Below are 22,269 nucleotides of genomic sequence, written 5' to 3'. Positions count from 1 at the left end.
AAGTACTGGGTAAATTCATATGCAGTCTATTCTGTTGCATAGATCTAGCTCAGTGTTATTGTGTAACATTTTGGCATACTGTCTAACCAAGCTGAAAAAATATTTTTTGGTTACTTTCAGCATCTACAGCTCAAGCAACAAAAATCGGAGATCAGAAAAGTTCTGAGGTAAGTAACATTTCAAAAGGAGATATGCACCCTCTTTTTAAAAGAGAATTTTACTCAAACGCTGTTCTTTGTGCATAATGAAAATAACCTATTTTATTTAGGTATCTTTAAATTATATTCATATTAAAAGTGGTATCTGTCTGGACGTGTATATTCTCTGCACGACTCTGACTCTTGAAAATGTGTTGCTGATAAACAGACCTGGAGAATTGACCTATGCTATACTGAGTCAAAACAGAAAGGCATAAACAAATACTTGCTTCAATTGCAACTACACGTTACAACTTCCTTTTAAACCATTTAAGAAAGTTGCTAATAATTACATCTTTTTCATTGTGCAAATAAGCTTGTGTTTTGTATGTAGGAGTGCTAATTATTTTTATCTTCGCAGGAAGCAGTTAAGCAGTTTACTCCTTCAGATGCAGATGATTTGTCCAGTGCCCCTGTTCTTCCAACCTCTGCTGAGCCCCAGGCTTCACCCACAGTGCCTTCTACTCCCCCGGTTATAACATCCTGGCCAGGTCAGTCCAGCTATATGGTTTATCACTGATGATATTGTTAATAGTTTATTGCAGTTTGTTTTTCAATCTTTATGAGTTTACGGATAATCAAAAAGAAAACAAAGATAAGATGTACAGTATATGGTTGATACACATGAGAGAGGCAGAATAAGTGACCATGAACCACCCAGGGGCCATGAACTTGTTCCAGAGCCTCTCCAGCCATAGAAAGACCTTTTGTTTTCTTAGAGGAACTTCTGACCAACTTCTCCCAGCCCCTTCCCTTTCCATGTAGTCCTCCTATCCCTGGGGCTGCTCGTTTCTGTTTCACAGAGGTCTGCACCAACTATCCTTGCAGCAACCATTAAGACTGGGCATGTTCTATGGCTGTTCGTTAAATATATCTTACCACCCCAACCCACCACCTAGCTATGTCTCATGGCTGACTCCTGTGCAAGACTGTTGCAGGTGTCTGTGGGCCACAGGGACCTTGGGGTATAGCATCCACCACCAGGAGGCAGGACACTAGAGTAAGAAGCTGACTCCTCCTCCCTTAGGCTATACCCCCAATATTTCTTCAGTTTTTCTAGTGTCCTCAAGGAGACAAGATTTTATCACTCCTTCTTAGAAGATTCAGTGTCATTAACAGATCAGTGGCCAGACTCAGTCTTGGCAACAGGGGCTGTCCTAGAGTATTTTTGTGTTACAACAGAAAAATCTCTGATCAGGCTGCCTCGTTTGTGGGATCGCTGCACGAAGCCAAGTAAGCCTCCTTGAGAGTAAGCCACAAAGCTATTATGGTCTCTGCACATAAGATGAGCTCTGCTGTTCAGTGCATGCGGATCCCCAGACAAGAGGTACAAATTGTAAGTATCATCAGCTCTTAATGACCTGTTATACTTGGGGACTACGGGTCTGTACCTAACCAAGGTTATCCCCTTTAATACAGTTGTCCTCCAACAGTCTACCCTCTGTCTCATTTAGGATCCTAGTGATCCAATGCTCAGCCCTTGCTTTTCCCCTTCCTAGTTGCTTCAGGTCTGTCTCATTGGCTCCTCTCTGTCTGCACCGGTACTTTTTCTCTTGCCTAATTGGGGGACACAGGCACCATGGGGATGAAGATCCTGCAGCTGGAGATGGACACTAACTTGTTAACCTTTGGCTCCTCCTCCTGCTCTGGGCTTCATCCCCTGCCTCCTCCTACAATATCCAGTTTCTTTTAGTGTCCTCAGAGGAGAAGACACAGAAAAACTTGTGGCTGGAGCAGATGATCAAGGACCACGGTTAAGATCATGCCACAGATGGGACCATTGATCGCAATCAAGTGTCCCACCAGCCGTTTAGGTTACAACCTATACATCTATGTGCCCAACAGCCTTTCCGCTCTACGGAGGTCTGCAGGCTAGCTCCCCTATTTCCCTGTGGCTGGGTTCCCGCTCCACGGAGGTCTGAACCAGCTTGCTATTCACCTACATTCTTTAAGCACGGATATATACTTATATCTTTACAGGGAAATCCATCATTCAGGGCACTCTACGGCTGGATGGTTTGGGTGAGTATATTTCACCTTTATCCACCTCTCCCCCTCCCAAGGCATAGCTGGGGCTGTAACCTCACACTTCCCCTATGCGTTCCATCCTTTCAGCGCTGTTGCGCTAAGCGCATTCCCCTTGGCGCGCACTTCCGGTCTCTCTGCCTCTGCTTCCTGGCGCCATGCGTGAGTGACACGCAGCCTGACTCTGGCGCCAAATCTAGCGAAACGCGCACTTCCGGTTCCTCGCACAGCAGCCGGCAGACTCTGGCGCGTCTCAGTGCTCTTCGTGACTGAGGCATCTCAACGCTGGCCTGTTCTTTTATACAGCCGCTCCTCAGGCGAGTATGCTTTTTTCTCTGCGCCTACGCGCACTAGGCTGCTGTAATTTAGCTGGGGCCAGTAACAGCCTAGAGAGCTAAGTGCTGCTCCTATACTTAGTGAGCTGGGAATAATCTCATTTCCCTTCTCTCTTACAGGCACATTCTAAGGCCCTGCGACAGCTCATCCCCTGCCACTCCCTTGTTAACATATATATATATATTTCCATACAAGGAGTTCAGAATTGCCACTGAGTTATGGCAGACAAAACAGAGGAGCCCAGGACCTCAAAGTCCTCAGCACCTTCTCGCAAGGCAGCACAAGTTTCTTACCTTGCATGTGCAGTGTGCAACACCAAATTTCAGAGCGTTTCCCCTGAATCTGTGTGCGCAGCGTGTAGACACCCTCCCTCTCCACCTGCTGCCAACACAGCCCACACTGCCAGCACTTTAGACTCTGAGTTGGTCCGTGCCCTTTCCATCTCACTTGCTGGACTACAGAATTTATCCCGCATTCCTGAGACTTTAGACAAGGTCCTAGAACGCCTGTCTAATCCTACCAGGTCACAAGACAGCAGACCTACCGCCTCTAAAAGACCCATTACCTCGCCCCCAGATTCCCCAGGGGAACAGTTTAGCCCCTCTGATGAGGAGGGACAAATTCCTTCGGGTGACGATTCAGAGGATCAACCTGACCCAGATCAGGACACCCCCAGAACCCAGAGGGAGGTAGAGGGACTTATACAGGCAGTACTCACAACGCTCAATCTCGAAGACACTAATTCGACTATTGAGCCGGCGAAAAACATTTTTAAGAGACAAAAGAAAGCCACCTACATCTTTCCGGCTTATGAGCAATTAGAGGAGATTGTCAAATCCCAATGGAAAACCCCTGATCACAGAGTGCAGATCTCCAGGCGTTTCTCCCAAACCTATCCCTTCCCACAAGATTGCATTGATCTCTGGTCATCCCCTCCGGCGGTTGACCCACCTGTTTCCAGACTTTCCAAGGCCACCACTATCCCAGTGGCAGACGCAGCGTCATTTAAGGATCCAATTGACAAGCGTCTAGAAGGATTCTGCAAGGCAACCTTTACAGCAGCCGGTATGGCTTTCAGACCAATTTTTGCTATAGCCTGGGTTGCCAAGGCTATGGAAGTTTGGGTTGAACAGACAGCACAACTTATCGGATCGGAGGACCCCTCCACTGATGCCCTCTTATCACAAATAGCTGACGCCACCTCTTATATCTGTGACGCCTCCTTAGATGCTGCTAAACTGGTGGCTAAGGCATCAGCTCAATCCATAGCTGCCAGGAGATTCCTTTGGCTAAAGTCATGGTCAGCTGATCTGACATCGAAGAGATCTCTCGTCAGCCTCCCCTTTTTGGGAAAACAGCTTTTTGGGGCCGAGTTAGACAAGATCATCTCACAAGCCACTGGAGGTAAAAGTACCTTGCTCCCTCAGACCCGAGCGAAGCGGACAACTTTTAAGAGAAGACCGTTTTTTCGGCCCTTTCGCCAGGGACAGCGGACGAAGTCTCAAACAGACAAGCCCACCTCTAATTTTCGCCAACGCTACCAAAACAAGCAAGGCACCCACTGGTCGTCTTCAAAGGGGCAGACCAAGCCCTCCCAGGACAAATCCGCCACAGCATGAGGGCGTACCCACCCTCGGAGGGATCCCCCTAGGCGGCCGTCTAATGTCCTTTCGAGAGGTGTGGAAAGACCAAATACGGGACCACTGGGTCATTCAAGTTGTGTCTCAGGGTCTCCTCATAGACTTTGTTCATCGCCCTCCCCGCAGATTTTTCGTCTCCCGCCTACCCAGCAATATTCCCAGAAGGCAAAAGTTCCTATCAATAATTCAAGACCTCTGCTCGGCAGGAACCATCCAACCGGTGCCTCCAGGGGAAAGAGGATGGGGATACTATTCCAACCTCTTCATGGTCCCCAAAAAGGACGGTTCCCTGAGACCGGTTTTGGATCTAAAGGACCTCAATCCTTTCGTAAAAAAACTACATTTCAAGATGGAATCCATACAGTCGGTCCTAGCATCCATGGAGGAGAACGAATTCATGTCAGTCATAGACGTCAAAGACGCCTACCTCCATATACCGATTCACCCCAATCATCACAGATTCCTCCGGTTTTATGTCAACGGCAATCATTGGCAGTTCGTGGCGCTACCATTCGGACTCTCGTCCGCCCCCAGAACCTTCACCAAAGTGATGGCAGCAGCGCTAGAACAGCTCCGGATCAGGGGCATCACAGTTATACCCTACCTGGACGACCTCCTCGTCAAGGGTCCGTCTGCGGCTCTTGCCCAGTCACACACCTCGCAGACACTCAAGGTCTTGGAGACCCTGGGTTGGGTCATCAACTACAAGAAGTCACATCTCTGCCCGTCACAAACCATGGAATACCTGGGGCTGATCCTAGACTCCCGTCGAGCGACAGTTTTCCTTCCACGGGAGAAAGCCAACGTCTTACGGACGCGCATACAAGCTCTCCGGTCGACCACCCCTGTCCCTCTTCGCACGGCTATGCGGACTCTAGGGACAATGGTCGCTTCCTTCCCAGCCATTCCATATGCCCAATTCCACACCAGACCTCTCCAACACCTGATTCTCAGGCATCAAAGGAGGGATCGACAGCACTTGGACCGCCTGATAGCGATTCCGGTGCAGGTTCAGAACTCCCTACTCTGGTGGTCCCACCCTCTCCGCCTCACACAGGGAAGACCCTTCCCCAGCCACACTTGGACGGTGGTCACGACAGACGCAAGCTTAACCGGATGGGGCGGAGTTCACGGCCAAAGAACAGCCCAGGGCAGTTGGGACCGAGAAGAGAGACTTCTCCAGATCAACATCCTGGAACTGAGAGCCATACTGTACTCGCTACAACATTTCTCGCCCTTCCTTCGGGGCAAGGCTGTGCGGATTCAATCCGACAACGTCACCGCAGTGGCCTACGTGAACCACCAGGGGGGCACACGCAGTCCCGCATCCTTACTGGAAGCAGCCAAGATCTTGACTTGGGCAGAGGCCAACATACCAGAGCTCTCCGCGGTACACATCCCAGGGGTCGACAACTGGCTCGCAGATTACCTGAGCAGGGAAACCCTGGATCAGGGCGAATGGAGTCTCAACCAGGAGGTCTTCCAACTAATAGTGGACAGGTGGGGCCTTCCAGACGTGGATCTCATGGCTTCCAGATGCAACCGGAAGGTTCTCAACTTTGTCGCCAGAAGCGTAGACCCGTTGGCTCTAGCGATCGACGCTCTGGTGATTCCATGGAACTTCGCCTTGGCCTATGCATTCCCCCCTCTAGCCCTTCTTCCACGGCTTATAAAGAAGATCAAGAGAGAAGGCACTCGGACCATCCTTGTGGCTCCGTACTGGCCAAGACGGCCTTGGTTCGCGGATGTGGTGGACCTGTCCATCGACGACCCATTTCATCTCCCGGAACGGGAGGATCTGCTAACACAAGGGCCCGTCAACCACCCGAATTCTCATCGCTGGGCTTTAACGGCGTGGCTCTTGAAACCCTAGTTCTTAAGAGGTCAGGGGTCCCCACAGCGGCCATCCCAACCCTGCTTCGGGCACGAAAACCAGTTTCCGCAAAGGTCTATCATAGGGTGTGGAGAACCTTCATCGGCTGGTGTGAACATCAAGACTTGGATCCACAGAGGCCTTCCGAGAGTGACATCCTGTCCTTCCTCCAAGCCGGCCTCGACAAGGGGTTGGCGCTCAGCTCTCTGAAGGTGCAGGTGTCAGCCCTTTCCATTCTCTTCCAGAAAAGATATGCCTTACGGAGTCATGTCAAGACTTTTTTACAAGGAGCGACCAGAATAGTGCCTCCATACCGCTGTCCGGTTCCCCCTTGGGATCTCAACTTGGTTCTCTCAGACTTTCACCTCAACCAGGACTTGATAGTTCCTTCCCTTTGTCCAGAGCCCCGGAACCCTATGGAAGCCAAATTACACAAGTTAGATGTGGTTCGGGCAATCAAAGCTTACTTGAAGGCAACTCAAGAGATGAGGAGATCAGACTCTCTGTTCGTGCTTCCTCATGGCCCCAAACGGGGCACGAAGGCTTCCAAGGCTACGATTGCGAAGTGGATCCGGTCCACGATCATAAGATCATACTCAGTGAAGGGCAAGGAGCCTCCGCTACGGGTGAACGCTCACTCAACACGGTCCTTGAGCACCTCTTGGGCGATTCGTCATCAAGCATCAGTTGAGCAAGTCTGCAGAGCAGCTACCTGGGCATCTCCACATACCTTCACGCGCTTCTACAGGCTGCACACACAGGCCTCAGCCGAAGCCAGCTTCGGGAGGAAGGTGTTACAGGCCGTCATTTCCTGAACACTTTCTTGGGGTAACAGTGTCCCACCCTCAGGGGTTGCTTTGGGACATCCCCATGGTGCCTGTGTCCCCCAATTAGGCAAGAGAAAGAGAGATTTTTGTACTTACCGTTAAATCTTTTTCTCTTGTCCTATATTGGGGGACACAGGCCTTCCCGCCCTGTTAAACACTGCTGTGCAACGTTAGTTACGTTTGTGTTTAGTTACTCCGTGTTTGGAGTCCTTGTTTCGAGGGTTTTGAGGGGGTTGAGGACTCCTTCTCTGTTTTGGGTTGCTTCTTTTACACTCCTCTTCGGTTGAAACTGAATATTGTAGGAGGAGGCAGGGGATGAAGCCCAGAGCAGGAGGAGGAGCCAAAGGTTAACAAGTTAGTGTCCCTCTCCAGCTGCAGGATCTTCATCCCCATGGTGCCTGTGTCCCCCAATATAGGACAAGAGAAAAAGATTTAACGGTAAGTACAAAAATCTCTCTTTCTTGTTTGCGCCATAGAACCTTTATCCGCTCCACTGCGGGGCGAATGGTTTACTTGCACCTAGCTTGATGCCTACACCACGTGACATCACTTCCTGTGAGAACCCCTGCTTACGGCACAACGGGAGCTTGTGACTGCAGGATACACACTCTGTCTTCTCTCCGTGTGCCAACAGCACATACAAGCCCACCAACAGAGCACTTCAGTCAGAAACATCCAGAAGACTACTGAGGTTATTGCTCTCCATCTTGTACACAGCAGCAGCAGACTACCGGGGCCTATAATGGGTGGGGAGGTAAAGCATCTCAACAGGAGACAAGCCCTAGAGCCAGAAGGGGGTACTAATTGTCCCATGAGGGGAAAAAACATGCATAAAAAAAAAATACCTTGTATATTTTTTCACTGGCATTATGTTGGAGGGCAGTTCGGAAAGGTCTGTTCTCCATGCTAAAACATACCTCTTCTAAGGTTAAATACCTGCCATGCTGAAAAAGCCCCAAACTCCTACCAGTAGGGCGAGAAGACCCCATCTGCGACAATTCTATGCCAATTACTTCTGCAGAGCCCCTTTCCCCCAGCTCCAGAAGTGCATGATACTATATCTACTGAGGCATCTCAAGAAGTAACTCCCTCAGGCCTCTAATACAGTTACACCACAGTCATCTATAAACATGTACGTGACACCCCCGGCTTGGGCTCTTTACTTGTCTTCAGGCATACCAAAACTAGCAGCTTGCTAGACAAATTGAAACAAGGCATTCCTGAACCAAAAACAGAACACAAAAGCGACCTCCTCCACCCTCTCCAGAATTTAGTGAATGCGAATCAATTACTAATGCTCCTCTGGACGAGGATCACTCACTCAGTGAAGGGGGAGATCCCTTCTGACCACGGGGAGGAGGAATAAGAATTGCCAAAATAATTTTTAGAGGCATTGGATAACCTGATCTTCGCAGCAATAAAATGCCTCAATCTAAAAGAGCCAGATACATCGACTGAATCCTCTCAGTCATTATTTAAATGCAAGAAAAAGTAAATTCCCCCCCCCCCCATCCACAATTAGACGACATTATACAAGCGGAGTGGGATCATCCAGAAAAAAGGTTCCAAGCCAACCGTCATTTCCAACCACTATATCCCTTTTTTAGAGAGCACTGAAAAATGTGTTGACCCTACGTCAGTAGATGCACCAGTATTGTGTCTCTCAAAAACCACTGCTCTCCCAGTTCCAGATGCTTCTTGATAATTTTCGAAACCTCTAAGCTTAGCTTCTCAACAGCTGCTCAGAGCCCACTGATCATGTGAGTGTCGCAGAGACTTTCCAGGATGGTGACCCCCTGTGACAAGTTTGAAGTCCTGGATCATTGCTTTAGGCTGGTGCAAGAAGTTCGGTATATAAAATATGGCATTTTTAGCCATATTCATTTTTGGGTTTACTTCTCCTTTAAATCTGGTGTTATCTATTCTGCAAGACCAATCTTTTGAAAAACTACAGCTCGTTTTCTGTCCACCCGAACATGTAAGCTGGCATTCTTTTTAGGGAGCACATCTGCGTGACAGAGCTGTCTGCATTACCATTTAAACCATCATTTATAATCTTTTACTACAACAAACGGTCTTGTAACAATTTGCAGTGTTTTTACCCATACACCGGAAACATGATTTGATAATGTTGTGTTTCTGTGTGGAACTGCAACACTCTTTAAAGAAGTGGTTGTACAAATTTTATATAGTTCTATCTTTTAAGGCAAAACAATGAATATACATGGTGATTCTCTCTTTGGTATTGTAGATGGGCTCAGACAGGGCCAAAAGGTTTCAAAATCGATCATGGCAAAGTTGATTAATTCCACTCAGGCCCTATTACATGACAGGTCATCACTTTTTAAGTTTCATGCTCAATCACTTTGCTCTGTCGTAAGACACCATAGGGCTGCAATAGTAGTTATGGTTGCTCACAGCTCAAAGTGACAGTCGAGCAAATTGACACTATACATTTAAGGCCCTTAAAGGAGACGTAAACCCCTTATTTAAAAAAAACCCTACCCTACATAGACCCTCCTCCCAGCCTAGCTGCTACCCCAGGCAAATTGCCTTAAGCTATTTTTAGGGTCAGTTCTTGACTGTTAATCTTTGATATACGTGTTTGTCCTATTAATATGTTCTATAGCCACTTTGCCCTTGCTTTGTAGGTGTCTTGTTATGCAGGTTCTAGGGGTATAGGGGACGCCTTGCCATTCAGGGCATTTTCTTGATCTATCTTCTCCTCCTTTGGTACTGAAACTGAAGGAGGAATTACCATAAAGATAGTTAGATTATCATTTGTGTTGTAGATGAAGTAAAGTAAAATGAAATTATAACTTTCTTTATAAAGGCTACTTGTTCAATCAAAGGGGCCAGGTTAACATGCATCATGTCTTGTATAATACAGTTAGGTCGATAAATCTTTGGACAGAGACAACTGTACCACAATGAATTTTAAACCCAGGAGTTTATTAAAGCAAAAAAGTGGATTATTCTTGAATGGCAAAGTCAGTCACCTGATCTGAACCCAATTAAGCATGCATTTCACTTGTTGAAGACTAAACTTCCGACAGAAGAAACAGCAACTGAAAGCCGTTGCAGTAAAGGCCTGGCAGAGCATTAAAGAGGACCCGTCACCCAAAAAAATTATTCAAAGTCCTATTTTATCAGATTAGTCAAGCAAAATGAACTTTAATTACACTATATAAATTATTTGAATCTTGTTTCCTTCAGTCTGGGATTTCATAATTATATCAAGCAGACAGCAGCCATTTTGTGGACACTGTTATTTAACACAAGTCTTGTATCGTCTCAGAATCTTGTTTGTGCACCAGAATGGGGGACCCGACTTCCATCCCCATGCCCTGGCTACACAATTTAATGGTAAAGAGAACTGGGGGAATGTGGGGAGAGCAGTGACATTTAGGAAGTGCTGAATTGAAAGTGAAAGTAATTGTCTGCCCCGCCTCTATAGAGGAGGGGCAGACAATATTTAATTGACAGCTGAGATTTTTAAATGAGCTTACAACAGCTATGAATGCTTAAATAAAAAACAGAAATTGGATTTCATGTTTAATTTGAAAAGGACTTTTATTATACAGATTTTAGTGTCTGGGTGACAGGTCCACTTTAAAAAGGAGGAAACCCAGAATCTGGTGATGTCCATGAGTTCAAGACTTCAGGCTGTCATTGCCAGCAAAGAGTTTTCAACCAACACAATGACCATTTAATTTTAAGTTTTTTAATTTGGCCAATTGCTTTTGAGCCCCTGAAATAAAGTGATTGTGTTAAAAAAAAGGCTTTAGTTCCTCATATTTTTATGCAATCTTTTTGTTCAACCCATTGAATTAAAGCTGAAAATCTGCAGTTCAACTGCGTCTGAGTTGTTTTATTTAAAATTCCTTGTGGTAATGTACAGAACCAAAATTAGAAAATAAGTTGTCTCTGTCCAAAGATTTATGAACCAAACTGTATAATGCAATTCTATTTTTTTTATTTTTATTAGAATGCAGTGGCTGACATTATTTTTAACATTACTCATGTGTTCCAGCAGAAATACCTTCTATGCCTGCAACGGGGACTGATTCAAGCTTGCTCCAACCTCAGGTGACATCATCTCCGTACCCACCACTTCCAGTCTCAATGCCAGCAGTTAACCAGCCCTTACTGCCTTTACCTCAGGCACTGGGTGCTCTGCAGGACCCTCTCTATCCTGGATTCCCCTTGAATGATAAGGGGGAGCGAGCCACTGTACCATCTTATTCATTTTGTAAGAACGGAGAAGATCTTCCTGATGGTAAGCTTAAAATTTGGTCTGATGCAAGGGCAGCATACATCGAAAACATGTATTTCAAAAATGAAATTCCAATTAATTTCCTGTGCAGTTAGGAGCTATATCAGTATGGTTATATTTCACCATGTATTGTAAACCAAAAAATAAGCTGATTTTGTTTAGTGTTTTTTTTGCAAAAGCACTGGTATGTAGATGTGGCAATGCATAAATCCGAGATCAGCATATAAATTCTCAGGTTTAAACTTTTATAATGAATGGTGTCAAAGTTATTAACTGCTACTAAAAAGTTAGAAGAGTAGATACAAGCCTTTTAGCTAAATTTATATTAAAGGAACCGTAACATCAAATTATATGTGTTTTAAAGTACAAATATAATGCAGTGTTGCCCTGCACTGGTAAAACTGCTGTGTTTGCTTCAGAAACACTACTATTGTTTATATAAATAAGCTCCTGTGTAGCAATAGGGCAGATATTCAAAGGAGAAAAAGCTCAGGTTACACAGCAGAGAAGCTCTGTAGAACATAATTGTTTTATCTGTTATCTACTATTTAACCTGTGCCATATAGCCTTTTTTCCATTTCCACCATTGCTACACAGCAGCTTGTTTATATGAACTATAGTAGTGTTTCTGAAGCAAATAGGTCAGTTTTACCAGTGCAGGGCAACATTACATGATATTTTCATTACTTTAAAACACTTTTATTTTTTGGTGTTACTGTTCCTTTAATTTGACCCTTCAGCCATAGTTCAGTTTTAATGTTCTGTATATTCCAGATTACACAAATTCGCAAATACTGAGTTGTTCAGTTGCAGTTATAGGGCTTGAGGTTATAACTCTGTAATCTGTATCAATGATAGATTCATGTTATCATGAAACCTGTTATCCAGAAAGCTCTGAATTACAGGAAGGCCATCTCCCATAGACTCCATTATAATCAAATAACTAAAATATTTAAAAACAATTTCCTTTTTTTTTTTGTAATAATAAGAATACCTTGTGCTTAATCCCAACTAAGATACCATTCATTGTTATTGGAGGCAAAGCAATCCTATTGGGCTTATTTAATATTTAAATTCTTTTTAAGTAGACTTAAGGTATGGAGATTCAATTTATTGATAGAACTTTTATAGGGAAACTCCAGGTCCCTAGCATTTTGGATAATGGGTCCCATACTTGTACTAATAAATATTTCTACATATTATGTCCAAATCTACGGCACCTTTCTATTGTACGGGATTACAAAATTGGCTGCAGTAAATTCAGTGATGTCACATAGGATTCCACCCCTGACTTGCCTTTAGATTTATGACCACAGAACAGTGTTGCCAGATTTAGATTTATGACCACAGAAGTGATGCCAGCAATAGTATTTGTGGGGTATATATATTCGAAGCTTGCATGATCCATCACATATGCTTTTCTTCAATTTTAAGTTTGTTTATTGAATCACATGGTTGTTTATTTTAGCATACGAAACAAAACATAAAAACAAGTCCTGCCATCTGGACTGGAGTCGATTTCCAGCAAAACAAGTATAGATGTTTGGTGGTCACTCTTGTCAGGGCCACATTTACATCTAGCACTACCCTATGCCTGGCCCCCCAACTGCCACTTCCCCCACCCAGGAAAGTCTTGATGCATGCGTCGGCTGCCTTGGACAGGGGAGTCCCCTCCCCCAGTCCCCTACTGGATTAAGAGGTGACTGACTAGCAATGGGCAGGGAAATTATAAATAATAAAAGGCTCAGTGTTTGTTATACATATAGGCTTTACTCTCCGATTTAAACCCCCCTAATGCTGGTAGCCTTCTTTGCTCAAAGAGACCATCCTGCTCAGAATTAAATATCTTCCTGTGGAACATGAACTCCAGTATGATGATTTGGAGCAGTGGAATGTACTGTCTGGCCCACCTGTTCCTTCCACAACACTCCCCAGCAGACTTTTTTTGAACAAAGAAAACATTCTCTGCTTAGTAACATTTTCCCTGGATCTTACATCTACCATCTTACAGGTCCCAGATGAGGACTAATTTTGAAGAACAGGCCCCTGTGTGCACCAGCATCTACTTTGTTGAGCTTATATTGTTGAATTTCTGGTAGCACTGGGGCATGAAACACAGATGAGTGTGTGTGCAATAGCCCCGGACTCTGTGTATACAGCGTGTGTGTGTGTGTGTGTATATATGTATGTATTGCATATTTGTTAATATCTGAATATAGGAATATCTAAAATTATTTAGACATGAATGTAAGGCATTTCCCCTTTCTTTATCTTTTAGATAAAAGCATCCTACGCTTCTTCTTCAATCTTGGTCTAAAGGTTAGTGTGGCATTCGAAAAATTGCAACATTATTCCCAGTATATCAACATGACAACTGCTTTATTGAAGGGTGCCATTTGACCTCTACAGCTGTGTTACTGTCAGTAACAATTACAAATACAGTGACCTGGAAACCCATTCAGTATTCTTAAAGGACAAGGAAAGGCAAAAAAATAAAATCCGATTTTTACTTTCTTTAATGAAAAAGAAACCTATCTCCAATATACATTAATTAAAAAATGTGTACCGTTTTTATAAGAAACCCGACTGTATGCAGGGAAATTCTCCCTTCATTTACTGCTGTGGATAGGAATTGTCAGATGGTCCCTAACTGCTGAGCAGGGAAACAATCATACTTATGAACAGCAGGGGGAGCTCCTGCCTTACTTCCCAGCCATGCAGAATTCAAGCAGCTTTGTTTGACAATCCCTAAGCAGCCCAGACCACACTGAGCATGTGCAGGGTCAGGGTCAGGCAAAGATGTTTAACAAAGTTACAAGATGACAGCCCCCTGTGGCCAACTTTGAAAGCATAAATCCTTTGTTAGATTAGGCTTGTGGTGCAGTAAGTTCATGCTTATGTTTAGTATACAAAATACAGCATTTCTAGCCTAATTCTATTTTAGACTTTCCTTGTCCTTTAATGAATGTATATTTGATATTTATCTAGAATTACCACCTCTGATAAGGCACAATTTTAGTTTTAGTTTACATCCCAAACTGAATTTATACTTTAAGTAATCTTACATTGAGATTCCTTTTCAATGATTTATTTCTGCAGGCATACACAAATCCTATGTGGCCACCACATTCTCACCTCTACCCTCTTCATCAAGCCTATGTAACTATGTGCAGGATCTATCCTGCATATCCACAAGGATCTGTATATCCACAAGGCTCTTGGGTTGAGGAAACGTCCGCAAACCAAAGTGAAGTAGACCCTTCAATCCTTGCCCATCCCAATGAAGTTAGAATGGAAAGTCATTGTTCACAGCCTGCAACTGTATCATCTCCACCAGTGGTTGCTTCACCTGTCCTGGTCCCTGGCATTGTTGGTCAAATACCAAACCCAAGTGAATCTGGGGTAATAAACCAAGCTTTGCACACAAATGTGACTTTTGAAGAACCAGCAACAAGCAAGACCATATTTCCACAACCTCAATTTGGGCAAAGTTCATACATGGGAGCTGTCCCCATTGCCTCTTCTTATTTCCCTCACTATTGGTATGGATACCCATACCAAGGGTATATTGAAAGTCCTGTGATAAGACAAAACGTCTATATACCCCCTCAGGATAGAGATCTGTCCGAAAGCCTTTCTTCAGAGGCTGTAGTTAAAAACAATTCAGCAAATCAAATCGCAATAAGGCAATCTGTAGATTTACAAGAACAATGCAAACCTGACCTGCCTCTTGCTTCTTCTGCTGGTGGCATAGGTACCGAGCTTATTTCTAATGCCTCCACTGTCCAGTCAGAGCAAAAGATGAATGTGAACATTACACAAGTGCTCACTGGTAACAAGAGCCTTCCATCTAAGATAAAGGATAACCAGGTGCCCCCCTTGGCCTTTACACAGGTAGAAACCAGGGAACCTGCTTCTGTAGCATCAGAAGACAAAGAGCTATCAGAAAAAGAAGTTAATGCAGGGGCATTAGGAAGTACACAGATAAAAGTTTCTGAAGAGAAAGCACTTAGTTCGGAGGATGAGAGAGAAGTGTCTAGCATGCTGAGAAGTGGCAGATCAAAGAATTTTTATAGTCAGTCTTACAATACTAGGCGGCCTAGAAGTGAAAAGTATTATCAGCCCAACCGAGGTGGTTACCAACATGGCAGAGGTGAAGAGAGCTGGAGAGGACAGAGAGGTAGAGATGATGGCTTTCAACAATATCGAGGTTACAGGGGAAGGCCTTATAGGAGACGGCCTATGGGGAACAGTTACAGAGCACAGCAAGAATAGCAAGTGTTGGTGGATTTTTTTCTCTCATTTATGTTTAAAAGAAATTTAAAAAGTGATATGCTCTTTTTATCGTGTTCAGGGAAAGGTTTAAGGATTGGGGACAGTGTAGAACCCCAGTTTATTTTTGGACATTTTGTCTAGTTTGTATTGTTCTCCCCCCCCCACACACAAGTAATGCTATTACAGTTAATAGACTGTGATCTTGGGGAATGTTTCAATTAAAAATATGGCTTCCTTTCTTTAAACAGGAGTTGAGATACCGTATGTAGTCCATGTTGGAAGTGTAGGGTGGCACAATACATTTACTGCTGCAGAGAAGGCTGTCTGGCTGCTACTCTGTTTTGACACTGATGTTATTGCAGTGGAAACTCGACTAGCACACTAAAAATGTGTTCATTTGAGTATATAAATGCCTTAGAGTTATATTGGGGTTGATTTATACAGGACCATGTAACTCTGGATTGTGCTTCCATTCCAAAGGCCTTTTACCTTGGGATCTTCAGACTCTGGTAACACAGAAATTAAAAAATGGACATCATTTCTTATTGTGATCTGCTGTAAATTGCCAGTTGTTTCACCCTAATTACATATTATCTTAATGTCTTTCTCAATCAATATTCTCTACAATTATTAACTCGACTATATCCAACCTACTACCTGTCACTGGATGTTGAACGTTCTTCATTCCCAATCAGCAACCGGCTCCTTCCTGGCTGGGCATGCTTGAAGTTGCAGTACCGGGACAGATTGAATGACCACAGGTTGGGAACCCTTGAGATTACCAGTTGTGAAATTGGGCTATTAGAATTGGTAGTTCCAGTTGTGTTGCAAGTATTTTATGCAAGCACCTTGAAAAGCGCTTTCCTTGAAAGGGCAACTTTAGACTGAAAGCGATAGCTGCTAGCAATAACTAAGAGTGAGGATTGAGTGACCATTCTTGTTCCTGTGCAACACAAGAGTTGATATGAATGATGCTACATTTTGCACTAACATACCTTACAGACTGTAAGCACACCACATATGTCTTTTTATTAACACCCGTGCTGTAAAAAACACGTCCTATTTTGCTTTTCAAGTTATAGAACAGGGGTAGAAAACATTGGTCCCACAACCACCCCCTTTTTTTGTAAGAAACTTTATGTAAGGTCCAATGTTGAACATCTCTGTTACAAACCTTTTAAGCTGCATAGAATTTAACATAATGGTTTTTTTTTTGTTGGGGATTTATTTAATTGTCTGAACTTTTAGTTAATCTTGTTTTTTTTTGCCTTGTGTTGGACTCTTGAATGTTCTCATTATCACTGCAAAATGTATGAAGCACTTGATACTTGATGGACATTTTGTCCAACAGATGTTTTTCAGAAGTGAATGTGTTGTAATTTTAAATAATTTCTCTGAGTGCAGTGTATATAGGGGAATCCCTGTGCACCTTTATGTTTACAGATACTTTCGTTTGTTTTTATCTCATTAATGCATACAGATTAAAAAATAGACATCCACGGACCTGATCTATGTGTATTCATTTTACCTATACAGTGGTGCTTGAAAGTTTGTGAACCCTTTACAATTTTTGATATTTTTTTTTTATATGAACGTGACCTAAAACATCATTTGATTTTCAAATAAGTCCTAAAAGTAGTTTAGGAAAACCTAGTTAAACTAAGTAAACACTAATTATTATATTTGGCCATGCATTTAATTTAAATAAAATATCCAATAACATATGAGCATGTAGCAAACGCAAGTGAACATATTCACTTACTTTCGCTCAATATTTGGTGTGACCCGCATATGCAGCAAGAACGGCAACCAAATGTTGTTCTTTTGTAGAACTACTTGTGTGTTTAGGATCATTGTCTTCCTGCATGACCCACTGACTCTTGAGATTCAGTTCACAGATGTCTTGACATTTTCCTTTAGAATCCTCAGGTATAGTTCAGAATTCATTCATGTTCCATCAATGATGGCAACTGTCCAGACCCATATGCAGCAAAACAGTCCCAAACCAGGACACTCCCACCACCAAATGTAACGCTCCTCATTTAAGCCTAAAAGTTCTCTTTTGGCTTCATTTAAGCCTAAAAGTTCTATTTTGGCTTCATCTGTTCACAAAACATTATTCTAGTATCCTTCTGGATTATCCTCGTGATCTTTAGCAAACTGTAGGCGATCAACAATAGTTTTTGGGCAAGAGTAGTGGCTTTCTCCTTGCTACTCTGCCATACACACTATTGTTGTTCAGTGTCCTCCTGATGGAGGACATTCACCAATGGTAACTTCTGTTGCTTAGAAGTTACCACGGGTTCCTTTGTAACCTCTCATACTATTAGATGCCTTGCAGTTGGAGTTCTTTGATGGTTGACCACTTCTGGGTTGGGTGACAACGGTCTTGAGTTTCCTCTGTTTGTACACAAGCTGATTGGTGGAGTCCATATTCTTTAGATTCTAATAAAACAGGGTCTCTCGTTCACACCTGATTGTCATCCTATTGACCGAAAATACCAGACTTATTTCACAGTCCAATTGTATGAGAATCCTAAGGATTCACTTACTTTTGCCTCACACACAGATTTTATTGATTTTTGTTTTTCAATAAATATGTGACCAAATATAATAATAATAATAATTGTTTTTATTTGTTTGAATAGGTTTTCTTTTAGGACTACATTTATTCTTTTAGTTCACATATATAGAAAAATTTAAAGGGTTCACACACTTTCAAGCCCCGCTGTATAGCCTATGCAAAGACAGAACCCAAGGCTATCATCACGTATTTATAAAGCTCCAGCAAATTCTGCAGGCCTATACAATAAATCGAAATATACAGTGAGTATACAGATATACATTATAAAGCAGCTTATTACTGATACAAGAGGTAAAGGAAGGCACTGGCCACAGGCGCTTACAGTAATTGGAAGAACAAGTGACCAATATACACATGTTCATCATGAGCCCATCATGTGTCCTTTTTATTTTAATTTAAAAAATTCCTCAGTGCTCTTAGCTTTGTATTAAAGGATAAGAAAAGCCCTATTCACTTTTATCTACTGCTTGTGCAAATCTGAAGTCTGATGGGGAACCTGTTAAACAAGGTGAGATGGCGCTGCAATTCAGCACACGGGCATACATTATTTTTCTTGACTGAATTGGCAACTGATTTTTCAGGACCCAAATAATCTTCTTCCCAATTAATGTCTAATTGGTTCTGAGAAATATCTCAATCAGTATCTCTACGATTACTGTAGGGCAGGGCATTTAAAGTTGTTTCACACTTGGGGGGTGCAAAATGTTAGGCGCTCCCAAGTGAATGTATTTACTTAACTGAAACCCCAGGCCAGTGCTCCTATCAACAGAAAACTGCACCAGCCCTGTGTTATTCCAGCGAGCAACACGTAGTGATCCTCTTCTGGCTGCTTCTTTCTTCAAATTTCCCGGGGCAGACGCATGCGCAGTAGAATGAAATAGTCGACTTTTTAGTTAAAGTTTGGCTCTTTACTGTAATGTGCATGCGCCACTAGAAGAAAGAAGAAGCCGGAAGAAGATCGCACTCAGAAATAACGGTGTTTATTAGTCAAAAATAAGAACTATCGTTTCCGCTAGCACTCTAGCCTTTCTCAAAGTGCAATTTGAGAAAGGCTAGAGTGCATACCTGAAATGTTAGTTCTTATTTTTGACTAATAAACACCGTTATTTCTTTGTAGACCTGTGAGTGTGAGCCTCCTTCTGGTATATACTTATCCTGGGCTTTATTTGCACCCAGGCAATTTACACTTCTACGCAAGTTGTGCTGACATCCAGACAAATATATATAAATATAACTTCACTGTGAAGAACCACCTATATTGCTGCAAATAAAAGTTCTTCTACGCTAACCTAAAGGGATGGCCTCTCCCACTAGTGGTCTATAATGCTCTCCAATGTACTTGAGTAATCATGTCCCCTCCAAGCATCTTTCCTCCAGAGAAAACAACCCCAACCTTGAAAATGGCGCGGGCGCCATCTTAGGCTATCAGAACGCTACTACTCATTAGAGCAGCACAAACCCGCACTGTCAGCACACCTAACAGCACGCACGGGTACATTGTTCCCTGCTCATACTCCTGGCCAATTGATTAACCCTTTCCCTACCAAGGGAGGGCAACAAGTCTGAACTGGCAGTGTTACCCCACACACCTACCTGTTTCAACAGTTCCTTCTAAAAGGATGGCAGAAGGTAAGGCAGGGGGGTTATTCCTTAGAGCAGGGGGGAAAGCCCCAGCAGCGGCGCAGGTCTCACTTTGCCTGCACAAAATGTCAGACACAATTTTTTGGGGGCCATAATGAACTGCTGTGCAGAACCTGCTCTGGGGGACAGACTACACATCCCACCCAGGTACTCTCTTACTTGCAACCTCAGATGGCAAGTGATGAATCACAGGGGACTTCACAAAACACAGGAGAAAATACCACACAAGAGGCAGTAGCGCCACTTTGGGCTGTACGTCTCTCACAATCCTTGGCATCCGTGCAGGGACTTCCAGCTATTGCTGATAATTTGGGAAAAGTACTATCCAAACTAACCCACAAACACTTAGCCAAGCGCAAGAGAGCAGACAGCCGTAAGACCCTTGCCACCTTACATAACATATCTGATGCCTCATCAGCAGATCAAGACTCATCCCAGTCGGAAGGGGAAAGGCTGTCCTACTAACATTACCTTCATGTCTACCAAAGGTAGTATCTCAGTTTCACGTTACCCAAGAAATCGTAGGGCCAACATTATGTCCTGATCCCAAAAATGACGAATAACGATGGTTACACAAACTGGATGTAGTTAGAGCACTCCGTTGGTATGTGGAACGATCAAAACACTTTTGACGGTCTAATTCACTGTTTCTACTGCCAGGGGGACCTAAAAAAGGCCAGGCAGCTTTGAAAGCTACACTAGCAAGATGGATCGAAGAAACAATACGACAAGCCTATCTCTCCAAAGGGAAGGTTCCACCACTGAATGTTCGAGCTCACTCGAAAAGGGCAGTCGGAGCTTCATGGGCATGGTGCAGTTCTGCCTCAGCGGAGCAGATCTGCAGAGCGGCCACCTGGTCCTCCGTACACACATTTTCAAATTTTACAATATTGACACATACTCCACAGCTGAAGCTGCGTTTGGCCGCAAAGTACTTCACTCTGTGGTGCAGTAAAAAGTGACAATTCATTCAATCCAGTTCAATTCCTCAAGCAGTTCTGGGGCTGCTTTGTTAAGTCTCCTAGCGTCCCTGTGTGCCCCAGAGATGACAGAGAAAACAGGATTTTTGATAGTCACCGTTAAATCTGTTTCTCAGTAGTCGATAGGGGGACACAGGGCTTTTCGCCCTCATGAGGAATTGTTGACCACATTTGTCTAATGGGAATATTCTTCCTGTTTTCTTTCTGCCATTTGGTTTATTCGTTTTTATGAAGTTAAATATAGCAGTATCTTTGGTACAGTAAGTGTGTGGGGTCAAGCTGGCTATCCAGACGCCCTTTAAATATTTCATAAGTGTCCTGCCTCCTGGAGGATGGAGCTTAACCCCTAGCGTCCCTGTGTCCCCCTATCGACTACAGATTTAACAGTATCACTTTGCTGCCTAGTTATCTAATCTAGTCAAATCACTCTGCAGCATCCTGCATGGAACCTATAGTTCTGCACAATTTAGTATCATCAGAAAAAATAGAAACAGTACTTTCAATGCCCACCTCCAGGTCATTAATAAACAAGTTGAAAAGCTACCCACGACTGCTTGATATGTATTTTTTTGTTTTGCTTTTTTTTATTGCTTTTTATTTCTGTATTTGACATGTTTGTTGAAAACAATAAAAATGATTTAAAAAAAAAAAAACAAGTTGAAAAGCAAAAGACCTAGTACAGAGCCCTGCGGTACAACACCAGTCCAATTAGAAAATGTTCCATTTACCACCACTCTTTGTAGTCTATCTTTTAGCCAGTTCTCTATCCAGGTACAAATACTATGTTCCAGGCCAACATTCCTTAATTTAACCATTAACCTTCTGTGTGGTACTGTATGAAAAGCTTTGGCAAAGTCCGAGTAGATTACATCCATTGCAGAGTCGATGTTCCTGCTCACCTCCTTATAAAAGGTAATTAAATTGATTTGGTAATATTGGTTACGCATAAAACCATGCTGGCACAAACTCATAGTATTATGATTTGCAATAAAAAAAGTCAAGTATTTAATTTCTTAGTATCCCTTTGAAAAGCCTTCCTACTACTGATGTCAGGCTAACCGGCCTATAGTTTTGAGGCTGAGATTGGGACCACTTTTTGAATAGCAGTACCACATTAGCAATTTGCTAGTCTCTCAGCTCAATGAATCCTGAAAAATTTAGAGAGGTTTGGCAATCACAGAGCTATGCTTGTTTAGTACCCTGGGATGAAAACCATCCGGTCCTGGACCCTTGTTCAAATGTTCTAGTCTTTCGAATTTCCCCTTGTGTGAACCATGCATCATTTGATGTATTAATAGAATTGGGACTATTTAGAAAGAAACCTTCCCATTGATTACAAGGGTCCCATCCCATCCTGCTTCATTTATTTACTATTTACATATTTAAAAAATAATCTTGGATTCATTTTTCTCCTTGTTGCAATACTCTTTTCCATATCAATTTTAGCTTGTTGGATAGCCTTTGTTATTGGCCTCCTTAAAGGAGAACTAAACCCTAAAAATGCCAAAATGTGTACTGTGTATTGTGAGTTGGTCCCTAAGCTCAGTAAGTGACATCAGCACAGAGCATGTGCAGTGAATCAGCAGAAAAGAAGATGGGGAACTACTGGGGCATC

At 43.2% G+C, this 22,269-nt stretch overlaps 1 protein-coding gene across 3 annotated transcripts in view; it reads left to right on the top strand.

Moving 5' to 3' along the window:
- Positions 1-16,948, top strand: part of otud4.S (OTU deubiquitinase 4 S homeolog) — a 47,003-nt gene extending 30,055 nt beyond the window's left edge. For 2 of the 3 annotated variants that reach the window (XM_018243281.2, XM_018243279.2), the window contains exons 16-20: positions 121-167; positions 559-688; positions 10,932-11,177; positions 13,453-13,493; positions 14,274-16,948. In XM_018243281.2, coding sequence (XP_018098770.1) covers positions 121-167; positions 559-688; positions 10,932-11,177; positions 13,453-13,493; positions 14,274-15,449 — 1,640 coding nt within the window. In that variant the 3' untranslated portion in view covers positions 15,450-16,948. The remainder of the gene's footprint in view (positions 1-120; positions 168-558; positions 689-10,931; positions 11,178-13,452; positions 13,494-14,273) is intronic. The other variant, XM_018243280.2, reaches the window with a different exon arrangement.
- Positions 16,949-22,269: the final 5,321 nt, after the last annotated feature.

Source organism: Xenopus laevis, chromosome 1S, assembly GCF_017654675.1.
Source record: "Xenopus laevis strain J_2021 chromosome 1S, Xenopus_laevis_v10.1, whole genome shotgun sequence".
Lineage (NCBI taxonomy): Eukaryota > Metazoa > Chordata > Amphibia > Anura > Pipidae > Xenopus > Xenopus laevis.
This window is presented reverse-complemented; position numbering and strand designations above follow the sequence as displayed.